The sequence below is a fragment of the Maylandia zebra genome, linkage group LG8 (genome assembly GCF_041146795.1).
Source record: "Maylandia zebra isolate NMK-2024a linkage group LG8, Mzebra_GT3a, whole genome shotgun sequence".
In the NCBI taxonomy this organism is placed as follows: Eukaryota; Metazoa; Chordata; class Actinopteri; order Cichliformes; family Cichlidae; genus Maylandia; species Maylandia zebra.
The window spans coordinates 14188923-14203316 of record NC_135174.1 but is presented as its reverse complement, the minus strand read 5'-3'; the positions used below and the strand labels follow the sequence as shown (position 1 = coordinate 14203316).

The 14394-nt window shown below is 41.8% G+C and overlaps 2 protein-coding genes across 4 annotated transcripts; one reads left to right on the top strand and one right to left on the bottom strand.

Annotated features, from left to right (window-relative positions):
* The first annotated feature begins 304 nt into the window (after window positions 1-304).
* LOC101466022 (chaperone Ric-8A) lies at window positions 305-7834 on the top strand. The gene is made up of 14 exons (XM_004571397.5): window positions 305-537; window positions 918-1012; window positions 1117-1164; window positions 1675-1692; window positions 1786-1875; window positions 1985-2592; window positions 2866-3001; window positions 3081-3269; window positions 3443-3537; window positions 4237-4387; window positions 4564-4659; window positions 6135-6279; window positions 6614-6887; window positions 7320-7834. The coding sequence occupies exons 2-14, from the start codon at window positions 923-925 to the stop codon at window positions 7459-7461; spliced, it is 2082 nt and encodes a 693-aa protein (XP_004571454.3). The 5' UTR covers window positions 305-537; window positions 918-922; the 3' UTR covers window positions 7462-7834.
* On the bottom strand, window positions 6992-13948 carry irf3 (interferon regulatory factor 3). Of its 3 annotated transcripts, none has more exons than XR_013099855.1 (11): window positions 13717-13948; window positions 12116-12282; window positions 11758-11929; window positions 11345-11418; window positions 11165-11225; window positions 10994-11062; window positions 10630-10875; window positions 10311-10401; window positions 9376-9666; window positions 9170-9294; window positions 6992-8675 (listed from the first exon to the last, which is right to left on the bottom strand). XR_013099855.1 is itself a non-coding variant. In XM_004571398.5 (11 exons), exons 2-11 carry the CDS (start codon window positions 12278-12280, stop codon window positions 8565-8567), a joined length of 1401 nt encoding a protein of 466 aa, XP_004571455.1. In that variant the 5' UTR covers window positions 12281-12282; window positions 13717-13948; the 3' UTR covers window positions 6992-8564. The 3 variants fall into 3 exon arrangements, 2 of the variants coding, with proteins under 2 accessions (XP_004571455.1, XP_004571456.1); XM_004571398.5 differs by having other exon boundaries at window positions 9380-9666; XM_004571399.5 differs by having other exon boundaries at window positions 9380-9666; window positions 10994-11059.
* Between the last annotated feature and the right edge of the window lie 446 nt (window positions 13949-14394).

Here is a 14394-nt window from a genome sequence, read left to right as displayed (position 1 = left end):
AATACAAATCTTTAACTACAAACTTCCAGAAGTGAATAAACAGTGTCTTTTCCTAATGCATTTCTAACAGTGTTTTAACCATCAGAACCTCCAGCAAGGTTATGCAACAGCACGCCCTAACTGCTTGTTTTAGTGGCTTTCAGCATTTTGAAGAAAATTCTGCTAAAGCTGGACAGAAAGTGAAAGGGCTGTGCAGAATAAGTCTGGCAAACCCATAAAAGGTTAGAGGGTCAACACTGAGAGGTATAAGCTTAGAGTCCATTAGTGGATTATAACCATAAACACTCTCCAACAGGTCTCCTGCATCTCTCTTGGATTAAAGCGAGAGAGACAGAGTGAGAGAGATAGGCTGAGAGAATGAGAGTGCATAGAGAGTGATTGAATTGAGCAAATTCAAAGCTGAACACAGGACTCGGGGCACGTACTTGGAGAAATAAACGCTTGGCGACAACCTGAAGCAAAGTCGGAGCGGTGATTTGGTTTGTCATATTTAAGGTATACAGTTTATCACCTGACTACTATACTGAACTGTGCGAGGTAAGTTCAGCGAAGCACGGTAATCTATCTGCAGATTTTATGTGTGTGTGTAGTGTTGATGTCAGTGCCTGCTATATAAAAGATACAGATTCACTTTAACTGCTAAGGAATCCTTCATCAGTGATCAGTTATGTGGTAGCTGTGAAGATGAAGTGAAAGGATGAGCAGCTGTCATTTCATTTCATATTTAGTGGGTTTTATTTTATATTCTGGATGAACAACAGACCGAATGTGTGCTATTCTATTGTGTATTTATGGTTTCTTTCTGTTTGACAATACATAACCTCTGCCATGACCATCGTCATTGTTGTGTAACTTTCATTTTGTTCTGCCCTAAATTGTCTGTGGGTGTGTGTGTGCGTGCTTGTGTGTGTGTTTAGGAAGCATGAACGTGGACATCGAGGGGATAATCCAGTGCATCAAGCAGGGAGATGAGAATGGTGTTCAGATAAGGCTGCAGGAGTTCAACAAAGAGGTGACGCGACACAGAAGCTTGTGTATTTCTCACAAGTTCTAATGCTGCTCATGACACTGTTTTTCTGTTTTTGTGTGTGTGTGTCATTATTTCTCTTCCTGTAGTATGCCCAGTGTTTCTTCTTTGACACAGAGGAGAGGGAAAGACGGAGAGTAAGTCTGTTTATGTTGCTGCACCAGAAGGAAAGTTTACAGGCATAAACCCACGTCCTCCTGGTGCTCCTTATAACGTCACCTTATTCCCTCTCACGGCACACCTCCGACTTATCCGCCCCTCCCCACCCCTACACACTCCAATCTATGATTAGTAATTCTGCTGTATCAGTTGTCTCTGATCCTCTCTCCTTGCCTGCTCAGGCAGATTGAATCCAGACAGAGTGACTGAATAATTGTCTGGGTTAGAAAAACTTCTAATTACCTTCAAATTAATAAATATGTTATGATATCCTTCACTGTCCCCTGTTAATTGATTGTCATTCCCAGCAAAGATAACCTTTCTTTTGGGTTAGGAATGACCTCATCCCATCAGTAAATTGCTCCTAAGCTTTGTAAATAGGTTTTTAGGGAAAATGCCATACTGTGAACTTGTAGAAGGACTTCTAACAGCACTATTTCCTCTCTCTTCTGCTACATTTCCTGTCTAATGGATGACCATCTCTTAAGCAAAGGCGACTAGAAGAGGTAGGGTTTTGCCACAGTTTAGAAGTAATTAAGCACTGCACATGAAAAGTACCGTAAAGAAATCCAGTAATCCTTGTTGCACTGTTTTACTAGTTCAGGAAGAATAAAGTGAGGGACTACACTGATTCTGACTCGGACTTGGACGAGTACGACCTGGAGGATCGAGGACTCATCCTCAGACAGGTGATCCGATGCTGTCACTCTCTGCTTGCCCAGATGTGATATTCTTAGTCCTTGTAAAAGTTATTATTATGATAAATTCCTGCAAACATGTTTCTGCTCCTGTTCTCAGAATTTAGGTGTTGTCCTTGTGAGGTTCATAAGGACGCAAGTCAAATGTCACCTGTTGAGAGTATGCCTACGCACTCTGAGGATCCTGTCCCGGGACCAAAAGGTCTTGGGGCCTTTGGTGACCGACAGCGCCCTCCTGACTCTGGCCAAACTAGCCGGGCTGACCACAAGTGACATCAGTGATGAAGTCAGCGACCCCGACTCTGATTTCTACGATAACATCATTGCCTCTCTCACCGAAACCAAAGTGCTGCAGGGTCACACTAATGAGGATGAAGCTGAAGCTGAAACTAACAACCAAAACGAGGAGCCGCCGGCCTTCGACGAGGATGCCAAAAGCGACATCAGCATCACCAACAGCGGCGATTTGGACAGCATCAGCTGGTTTGGGAGCCACAGGACGAGCATCAACGAACTGCACAGAGGTGGGACGCATCACAGGGTCCTGGAGCGAGGGCGGAGGGACCGCAGAGAGAGTAAGATGGATGTGGAGGAGGAGGTGGAGGAGTTGGAGTCCGGAGAGGAGGCAAAGAGAAAAGAGGCCATGAAGGTGTTGTGTAACGTGGTGTACAACAGCGCCTGGGCACAGGAAAGGTTCAGTGCTCTCAGGTAGGCTCGGCATGCACACACAATCGCATCAGTTCCCATAAACTGTGTAATTTTCAGCAGCTTATAATAATCGCAAAGCACCTAAAAAACATATATTCGCTTATTTATACCTGTGAAAGCAACAATTCTCATGCCTGGTAAAGGTTATTATGACAAATAGAAGGACAGGGGACTGAAACAGTGCTATCCCGAGGACAGTGTCATTCTCACTTGCAATAAGCTGCATTTGGCTTCATCTGGAAAGTTCACATCTATCTCCTTTGTTTCCATCAGGCTCATGTGTGGCCTCATAGAGCGCGTATCATCCAGTGTCAGCTGGTCGAATCCCTCTAGTGCTCAGTTTTATGAACTGCGCTTCATGTTCCTCATGACTGCACTCCGGCCAGAGCTCAGCACCCAGCTTAAACAGGTCGCACGATGTCATATAGTCCAAAGTTATTCCTGTTTTACTCCTCATTACTGCCCTCACACTGATTATTCTCTTCCAGGAGGGAGGGGTTTCCATCCTCACAGCAGCCTTGGAGAGCTGCCTGGAGGTGCAGTGGAAGGACCAGTATGAGTGCGTCTTGGACCCACAGACACAGCCCATCTCTCTGGAAACCTCTCAGCGCGTCACAGAGATCCTCAAAATTCTCTTCAATATCACGCACAGCACCCACAAGCAGGACCCAAGTGAGGTGTGTGTAAAGGCCCTCGCATTTTTCAGAAGCTTTGCTTTCGTGTTTACTTTTTACAGGAGTTTTAATACAACATATATGTTATCAGTCAAATATGCAATCATATAAAAGCTAAATGTGCGAAAGAACAGGACAGTTGAAGAGGCATTAGCTGCGTCTGTGCCTTTAATCAGGATGATGCGGCTCTGTACCGACACCTGGTGGCGATCCTGCGCCTCTGTCTGCTGAGGAAGTGTCTCCTGTCAGAAGACACAGATGAACTGCAGGGGTGAGCACAACGTGACAAAACCCAAGCTGTGAAAATATTCAGGCTTGATAATCTCATAATTTACTATCGTGCAATTGTAACACATACTGTGCAGTTATAATTGATTTAAACGATGGACTATAAAATTAGATATAAACCTTCAGAAATTCATTAGGGGTTGCAAAATCACTTTCATGCAGAAGCACTATTTTTAATAACATTTGAAGCAACAAGGATGAGTCTATAATTATGAGTTTAATAACATGCACCCTCCTCTTGCTTGCTTATTTGAGACTTCCAGATAGATTGAATGTTCAGCTGCAGGTCTGATTAAAATCCCAAGTATATATAGAAATCAATGCCTTTTTATTAGGTCTAGATATAATTCCAATAATAGTGTATTTTGAGTAGCATTTGTTATCATTTTGGATGAAACAGTGTATAATCCATCCAGCCAAACAACACCAAATGTTTAAAGGGGGATCTGCTCTGATCATTTTCAGCTCCTTTTTATTTTCAGGCTGTATTGGAGTAGCTTTGCATGGTTCACTGTTCAAAATAACCCTTATTTATTACAGGGATTACTTGCACATACACTGACCTCCAGTCTAACAGTATATGTCTAAAAAAAACAAGGAAAAGCAGAGCAGGGAATAGGTTTTCCCCGCTCTCTTCTATCAACACTCACTCCTTTGCCGTGACCTTCTCTCACTCCCGCAGTCACACAGTGAACCTGTTGTCAGCGCTTCCTCTGCAGTGTCTCGATGTGTTGCTGACGGTGCCTCTGGAGCCAGATTCAGAGCAGTGCAAGGGGGTCAACATGGACTGCGTCCACACCCTGCTGATGTTCATGGAGAGACGCCTGGAGGCGGTGAGGGAGTAGAAAAGAGTTCTGTTTGTAGAGTCATTTCTGATCCATTTGTGTGTTTGTGAGGGGGGGTTTTTTTCTCAGTGATTTGTTCTTAAAGTTTATATTTTGCAGCGTGAAAAAGGGAGCAGCTGGTATTACAGAAATAACGGAGAGGATTTGTTTTATGTGCTTTTCAGGGAGATAAGATCAAAGAGAAGCTGACACCAATCCTCAATCTGCTGACGGAGAGCTGCAGGGCTCACAGAGAAACACGGCACTACATCAGAAAATATGTAATATACGACACCTCAGAGATAGCTCCTGTGTTTAGCTTTTTGATGTTTTGATGCCAAAATATTTGTAGCACGTTTAATGTCCAGTATGCTTTTGATCATTTGCATGTAACCAACCAACACCTGACCTGTGCAGGCCTGGACTCTATAAGACTGAAGACTATAAGATACTTGTAGTATTCATAGTACTGTGCAAAGTCTTGAGACACCCCTCGCTTCTATATATATTGCTGGAAAAAAAACTGCAAATACAGTATAAACAGAGTTAGTACAATTCTATGACCACTTTTATCCTTCAACACAGCCTGAACTCTCTTAGGTAGCTTTCTTGTAATTTCTTACAGTAGTATTCAGGGTTAGTTCTCTAAAAAAAAGTTCTTCTTTGGATGTTGGCTGTCTTTTGTTTTGTTCTATGTAAAGATGATACGACACTGCCTCAGTAACATTGAGGTCCGGGCTCTGGGGAGGCCAATCCATGTACTGGCAGTGTGTTTGGGATCGTTGTCATGGTGAAAAATGAAGCTATTGCCAATCAGGTGTTTTGCAGATTGCATTGTATGGTGAATGAAAATCTGATGGCACTTGCCTGATTTATAATTTCATCACTTTTGATAGGATCCCCCAACACCACTGACTGAAAAGCAACCCAAAACCATGAACTGGCCTCCCAGTTTTGAAGATGCATGTTAACACTGACTGTTGCACATCGCTCCTGACCTCCTCGTACATACTGAGGACAATTTGAACCAGACAAGTTTACAACTTCCTCTTCTGTTCTCCATTTGTCCAGTTTCCTTGAATGCACACCATGCTGAGATGTGCCACGTTTTTGGATAACTGTCTTTGAGAATCACCATGTTGGTGCAAAATACTATTTTATGCCGGTCCAGCTGTGTTACCTTTGGGATTTTTATAGATACAAAAGAAAGTAGCACCAATTGTATGTTTTGGTGACAGGTTGCTAAAGATCCAGTTTAAACTGGTTCATCCTATGAGTTAGATCCCTTTTTTTATGCTTCAGTAATTCATTGTTCAGTGTTAAGTGGCTTAATGAGCACAATACATGTTTCTCTGTAATGGTCAGGTACAAGGGTGGAGCTAAAAGTGAGTGAAAAAACAGCCAATGTTTAAAGAAAAACTAAAAAGACATTTTTTTAAAAAAAAAAGCGGTTGCTGAAGACTTTAGCACAAAGACAGCAGATCCTTTAATTCCGGGAAGATGTGCGTTGGCAGACTTGTTCCAGCTCATCCCTAAACACCCTTCTCCTCCCTCCAACACACTAACTATGAGAAAGGATTTTTCATTATATATTTGATTTGTCTCAGACTTTGAAATCCATCATTGTTTTGAGGTTAACGGCACATTTTGCTTCATTTGCAAGCATCAGAATGGTCTCGCTCATATTTATTTAAAAAAGAAGAAGAAACAAAACACATTAAAGAAAATTAAAGCTATAATGTGTCGCCATCATTAGATCCTGCCTCCTCTGAGAAACGTATCACAGAGGCCAGAGGAAGGCACCACAGTGAAGAGCCGTCTGATTCGTCTTATGACTCATCTGGACACAGACCTCAAACACTGTGCCGCTGACCTCATCTTTGTCCTCTGCAAGGAAAATGGTAAGAAGAAGCAATATGTGGATTAATAAAAATAGGGTGAAGTTACAGTCTGGTCATAAAAATAGAAAAATGCATATTGAAATGATCAGATGGTATTTAAACAACGGGCGTCATTAGTTTTTATTGTGCTTTAAAAAAAACTCTTATTACCTTTTAGATATTTGTGTTTATGTCTTTATTATTATTTTATGTAGTCTTGATAGTCATGTTTGTTTTGATTATATACATTATTTTAAATCTAATCTGTGAATGCAGTGGTGCTGAAATGTTTTGTAGCTCTTTCTGTATTTTTTCTTTCGTGCCTTATTGAGAACACCAACGCTTCTTTTCCTAGTGAGCCGTTTTGTGAAGTATACGGGTTACGGTAACGCAGCAGGTCTGCTGGCCACCAGGGGGCTCCTGGGAGGCCAGGGGCCCAGGACCTCTGATACCCAGTACTCCAGCGACTCTGATTCAGACACCGAGGAGTACCGGCAGGTCAAAGACCGCATCAACCCAGTGACGGGGCGGGTGGAGGCAGAGCAGCCAGACCCTATGGAGGGCATGACAGAGGAGGAGAAGGAGGAGGAGGCCAAGAGGCTGATCATGCTCTTCAACAAGCTGTCCAGGTAAGCAAAACGTCAAAAAGCTACAAACATGAGAGATACACAAAAGTCTCAGATACTTCTAATGAATACAGTAAACGTCAACTGATTCCCACCACACCACAGCAAAAGTTTACAGAATTTAATTTATTAAGGTACAAATACAGAGTTGCAATAAAAGTGTCGAGCAGACTGTACATGTGTATATAACCAAAAGCTAATTCCAGCGCATAATCTGCAGCGTCTCAATGTGTTGCTGCAGAGGAAGTTCTTTGATGAGCATTAATGGGTCAAGTAGTCATTAAAATTGTATACTGGTAAGAAACAGTAAGGTCTGTAAAACTCAAGTGTTCCTCTTGTTCTTGCATAATACAGCAGATTGATGGTAAATTAAACAGTTAGGCTGTTAAAGCTCATGCTGGTGATCAAATCACCTGCATCTCGTGTATTTTACAGAGACAACATCATCCAGCCGATGGGAGTGGATGAAGAGGGGAAGCTCGTCCCAATGTCAGGACTGAAGGAAAATCCTCTCTCTGAGGAGGCGAGGTCTGAGTCAGAGAATGACGGAGAAACAGAGGAAGGAGACAAGGACTGATTTCTGTTCATCAGTTTGTTCAGTTTATCGATATTACTTTGTAAACATTTCACTTGTACAGGTCATCAGTGGAAAAGATGTGTTGTGTCTCTATGGGTGGTGTGAAAAGACAGAGCGATGTAGTTCTCGACCAAACAGAGTCGTGCTGAGAGAGAATAAATTCAAGAAAGGATATTTAAAAAAAGAAAAACCTAGACAAAAAAACCAAAGGTAATTTCACACTTCTTCTTCTTTTGACTCAGACTGGCAGCGTAGAGCAGCAATACAGTTACGTGTGACATCGCAATGGTGAAAAGGCCATTTTGATCATGTAGTAGATTCAGCAGAGGAATGCTACCCATTAATGTTTCAATAAAGTTTTCAAAACAAATAATCTCCGGTATCGATCAGTGTGGTTATCTGCACAGCACGCTGATGTGTCGTAGCACATGACATCTGCTGAGGTGTATGTTCCTCATATTAAGCTAATAATGTCAAAAAAGCTCCAGATGCTCTGGCTACATCTGCACTGCTAAAATCAGCTTGTATATTTATTTTTATCTGTGGCTCTGTTGTATTCAAGGCACTAATGCCAATTTCACTTTGTTGTATTACACTTTAGCAGGGGGTTTGTTACCAGGTTGCACTTGTTCACCCCTTAACACATTAATTTCACGGCATTAGGCCGATTATTATAACAAATAAGTTCATGAGCAGGAAAACTTGCAGCTTATGGGTGGTGTTTCACTTTGACTGCCATTAAGACTCAGTTTAAAAGAGGAAAAGTGAAGCTTAAAAAGAGGAGGAGGGCACAAAATGTTAAATGAGTGAAAGTCATGTCTCTTTACCTGAGTGACATCAGCTCATTACTGTAAAAATGTGATCTTGATTTTCAGTAACAACCCTGATCATGTCCCTGTGACTTGTTTTAAAATCCTAAGATAGAAATCAGTGCACACTTAGTCTCCATACAGTATAAGTCAGACCGTTTGATCCCGGGTGAAGTACAAACCAACACAGTACCAGTGTCATTATTAAACATTATTCACAAACATAACTGAGATGTTTTAAGAAGCCAAGATTAAAAATCTCAAATTAGTAAAACAGCCACCGCTTCCAAATGTTCAGTACTCCATCATCTCCTCCAGGGACATCTGCAGCTCCACAGACTTCAGGGAAGAGGCGCCGTTTTCAACAGCCATGTTCTTGAGTAACTCCATCGAAGTCAGGCACACCTGAGCGGAGAAAATAAATAAGGAGCGGGAGTCAGGCGCGAGTGCAAAGGCGACGCGTTTGAGCTCGACGGTAGCAGTGAAATCAGAGAAAGGTCGAGCAATGAGACGCGTCAAGCTGGTTTCTTTGAGAAACTTTTTATATAAAGCTTTTGATTTCTCAGTGTGCCGTCCTGTGTGGAGGCTGAGGAGAAGGACGAAAAGGAAAAAAAGCTTTTACACCTGAAGGATCAGCTGTCAGCGCCGGTATTCAGGCTTTGTTCCCTTTGTGCTGTTAATCAATACTGAGGCAAAATTGCCTCTTCAAAAGTGCTGCTGAGTACGGCTCCCTCCTCGTGAGAGGGCAATTTTAGAGGTTGATCGCTCATGAAATTTAATACAAGTTTGTGCAGCAGAAAGGGGGAAAAAAATCTCTGCCTATTTGAAATACTGCTTAGAGGTCTGTGAGAGCACAGCACTGTATGCATGTTTTAAATAATTTCAGAAAGTTTCCTCACCTCCACTGCGATGAGTTTTTTCTCCAAAGGCTTGCATTGTGGGTCAGGCCACTTTTCCCCAATACAGAAGAACAGGGAGCAGGGAGCGCACTCTTTAGCATTCCCCTCAATGAAGTCCTTTATTCCTAAGCAGACAGGAGACGATACATAAAAAACTGTACCTAAAGCCACTAAATTCACAAAAGCTCCAAAATAATTCCTCTTACCTACCTCGCACAAAGTCCGTGAACTTGTAAAGAACCTGAGGATGTTTAGAAATCTCTTGGGGTTGTCTGCTCTGGTCAAATTTGCAGAAGCTCCAGAAAGCTTTGCTTTCCCCCCGTCGCTGGCTGTAGACCACTTGGCCCGACACGCCAACCTCCAAGCCATCACCCAGCATGTCCAGAATCCGCTGGGTGAGGCTGGCTTGGTTTTGATCCACCATGGCTCCGGGACTTGGCAGGGAGACTATAGTGAGGCCTGACTCACGATCCAAAACTGTCCCATTGAGATCAGTACTGATGTGAATACAAGCATTTCTATATTTCAGTTATCGGAGAAAATTGCTGAGTTTAAAACAGTCGCATTTGCTAGAGGCTGTTTTGTGTTTTTTTAATCAAAGATATCAGCAATGAAAAATCCTGCAATATATAAACTATAATTAGTTATAAGTTAAACAGACCACGTTATATTCAGTATTGCTGTTTTCACTGCAGTTGTTGCACTGATGCTAAGTTGAAACACAGCAGTATGGTTACAGAAGTAAACAGTGCATAACGACAATAAAGATTGTTGAATCTTGAACTTTGAAGGCAAAAATTGCATACTGTGATTTTAGAGATTACATTTTCAGTCCTTATTCTAAGCTCTGTTCCCTCAAAATGCTTTGCCTGGTGAAGGGGAACTTGGCTGAATAAATAAATCATTACATTTAAAAAAATTACTGAGCTTTAGAGGTGGGAGGATTTCTTTTCTCTTTTTTTTAAAGGAAAGACAAAGTGGTACTCATGCCTTCATGCTAATGTAAACTCCTGATCTCAGATAGAAAAAACAGTAGCATCTCCCTCAGTTTGTCCCTCTAGGAACGAGAATAAGGAAGCAAGTTTTACAGTATATTTGAACTGGAACTGCTGAGCATTTGTCGCGTTCATTTTGATGTTACCTGTAGACCAAGCGCACTCCAGCCTCATTCTCAACCATCTGCTCCAAAACCTTCACCCCTCTGTAGTACACAGATATCTTGAATTGAGTCCCTGTGGATTCAGAGACAGTGGAAGTGTATGAGGAAAGGTGCTTACAGTTCCACTCTGTCCCTGCTATTCACATTGTCAGGGCGCTTTGTATATAAGTCCCTGTTAAACACGTTCCATTTGAATACTGTGTGTGCTGGATGTCATTTCAGAGTGTCTGTGTAAAAATCCCCATTTGTCTGATACAGCAGCATAGCATCCCACCCCCACCCACCCCCTTCTCCAACTTACTGAAATTATCTCCATTGCTGGTCTTTTGCATTGTCTGTAGGAACTGTGCCGCCAACTGCTCATCATAGGCCCCTCCCTCAGCTCCCCCAATTGGATGTGCTGGTTGCTCAGGCAACCCAGCTTCAGTAACTGCACCCTCATACATTACTGGATACTGCTGTTGCCCAGGCAACGAGTGTCCACCAATCGCAACCTGATTCTGCAGCTGCTGTTGCTCGGGAGGAGGCTCAAAGCCTGCGGTGCCCTCTGTGGAAAAGTTGGAGAAACTGAACCAGCTTGTAGAAAAGTACCTCAGATACTCTTTGTTTTCTGCTCTGACTGCAGCAGCGAGGAGGAAAATGATAAGCAGAGCTGATAAGCCTACCTGCTTCAGGGCTGATGTTCATTCCTCTGAGACACTCCTGGAGAATATCCGGGCTGGCAGCAGATTCTGCTGGCAGATATGGACCAGACACATTCAGATGGCGATTGTCGCTAATAAGCGCCAGACTAATGTTCCCCTTCTAAATCCAATGAAAAAGGCAATTGCTCTCACCCAAAAACACAGCGCCTTCTGGAAGTAAGAGACATCCTTCTAAACACTGGATGTCCTGGGTCTGGGATAACACCGACACACATCTTATTCACTTACATCAATACCCAGCATTTCAGCAATACCTCTTTTTTGTTGCCATCTGTCCTCTTACAGGTAAACAATCCAACAGAGCAGTCTCACCTCTTGAATGGAAATGCCCAGATCTGCAAACAAATCAGCCCCATCTTGCTCCTGGGATCCAGCACAAGAGTTAGCTTCAGGAGTGAAAACATGCATTTTTTTTTATTTTCTGAGAAACATGTCTAGTTAGAGATACAGAGACATGAGTGTATGCAAAATGTGCTGCACGGACAGACAGGAACTGAGCATGCGGTGCAAAACTGCATTATCAGATTTAAATTGCAAATGCAATATGAAGTTGATTGATTGCAGTTATAAAATGAGTAAAAAGCAGAACATCCTGCTGATCTTTTTTTTCTGTGCATTTTGAGTGCCAAACAGCAGAGTTTTTTGAAATAAGCAAACAATTTCTTTGAATTGAATTTGCTTTCTATCCACTGTAGTTAAGATCCAAATGGTCAGCGGGTCCTCACCTTTTGACGTTGACTCGTCCGGCCACTGAAAGACTTTATGGGGGTTAGCGGCATCATTCTTGTTGTCATCCACCATTTTGAAGCCTTTAGCTCGTAGGGCGCTGCGGAAGTTCCTCTTCCAGACTGAGGGGTCTCCATTAGCCCGGCCGCTGCCGCTCACCTCCGCCCAGGCCTGCGGGGCAAAACCAGGATGAAAGCCGGAAGAAACTCCTGATGTGAACAGACTAAAGACTAACAAAGAACGGATTAGTGGACAAAGAATGAGATAAGCAGAAGATGGACGGATAGCTGATATCAAATTCATGCTCATGACTGGTTTCTATTAGATTGTCATGTCATGTCAGCCCTTGATGGCTACCTTAAAGATGAGAATGTCAGTGTTAGAGGAGTCCTGTCTCAAAGCGTGTTTCCACGGGATGCAGAACTTTGTTTGCTCTGGGTTTGTCCACTGGACACCAGGATACTTGTTGCTGTTAATCTGTTCCTGCAGCCACGGGATGAGCAGTGGTTTCGAATGAGCCATTTCTACAATAAGACAAAATATAACGTGCATCACTGCCTGACGTACAGCTTACTGATCCTGTACTCTTTTGCTATCATACGAACAATCACTTGGATGTGATGTAGGCTATTCCTTCATTCAGGCAGTTCATTAAAATAGCTCGTCTGTACTGGAGGTTAGAGCTATATAATTATTTATATACAGACAAATTTAATAGCCCACCAATCATAAAAAGAAGAAAACAAACAAAAAAATAATAATGAGGAAATCTCTCAAAAACTGACTCATATTTATTTAGTAAACAACAAACTGAATTCACGTTTTTATATCCAAATTTGAATCGGCACACTGGTCCTCTCTGAGAAGTCAGAAATTAATAAAGCATAAAAAACACAAGTCATTTTTCATTCAGGAATGAAAGTAAATAACTGTAATTTTGCATCTTAATCCAAAAATAATAATTTACTGTCCTACTTTTGCTGCTTTCTTTTGTAAAACAGTACATTTTAAAAATCATACATAAGAACAATTTATATTATTACAGTAAAAATATGATTTTGATTAAAGAGCGCAGACTTGTTGATGAAATTTACAGAAATATTAAAAAAAATACATATATTGGTAATTACCAGTATTTTGGCATAAACCTTACATTGAGTAGTGCTCTAACAAATTTGTCAAGAACAGTATATTCATATTTATTTATAATTAATTTTCTTGTTTAGATTATGCATTCATTTGAACTATATTTCCATGCTTGCCTGCAGATGGTGCTATTTAGTCACATCTCATGCAACAACAGCAAAAAAAGTAATCTATAACTGACACTATTATATTAGCATTAGTGAGTTAACAGAAAAAAGGGGCCAAGTTAAATGAAGGTTTCATTTAGACGATCAAATATGCATTCGATTATCAAAAGTTTAAGAAGAAACCTGAGCACGAACATCCGGATGTCAGGAAAGCTGTCGTGCAGCTGGGACGATTACAGGTTTTTATTGCCAATTTTCAATTGCATGAAAGAGGAAGCGGGCACATAGACAACAGCTGTTCAGCAACAGTAGAAACGGTTTCATTATAAAGATTAATTAACTAATTAACGACATAACTTACGATAATATAAAATAGTATTAAAGTGTAGTAATACTAAACACTGTGTTTATAATGTATTAAAGTGTAATGTAATATATGGAAGTATTTATATAATCCTAAAAATCTTCCACACAGCATTTATTTTCACAATAACAGTTATTTAGACTGGTCTTGTTGTTTAACTGTCGTCAAAGTAGAGCATAAGCGGTTCTTACAGCTGCCTGAACCAAAGATATTCAAGTGCAAACACTCCAGGATCGAAAACGAGTACAGTCTTTGAACGATGCTGTAGTCATAGTAGTAACCTTTGTATTAATGCCACTCTGGGACAGCGGTGCCAGCGCTAACAACAAAAACTCTCCCACCTTCAGTGCTGACGTTTCAGTCGGTGCAGGTGAGGGTTGACTTCAAAGTCAGAGCGTTTCCCGGGTGCAGAAATCAGTACAGTGACGGCTGTACGGTAGCTGTGTGTCGTGTCACCTGAAGCTGTGCTCCAAACTGTCACATACCGTCCCCGCCGCAGATACTTTAAACACTGCCCTGAGTGCGGATGCTTTCCGGCTAACAAGCCTTTCTCGGGAAACTCCGAGTTCACGGTTTCGTTTTCCAGATGTGACGTCAGCAATGGGTTCATACCAGCTGGTCCCGCTAGGAGGGGTTACACACACACACACACACACACTCTCTCTCTCTCTCTCATTGGCATAATGCACATCTAATCCCTCTGAGGTAAACAATTAAGACAAATGGAAATACCCTGCTTTGAAAATTGATGTCTTTATGGAAAGTACATCGGTTGAAAAATGTTTACCTGGGTGAACTGCAACAGGGAAACTTCTGTCCTTTTTGCTTTAATGTGTCAAAACAGCCAAGTTGGACTAGAAGTTGAGCACATTTTTGTGTAAACTGGGACTTTCATTTTAAACATAAGAGCCACCCAAACAGACCTTCCTCTTAAGGTCTCAATAAGTTGAGATGTCCCTGCTAAAATGGATGGACACACACACACACACACACACACACACACACACACACACACACAC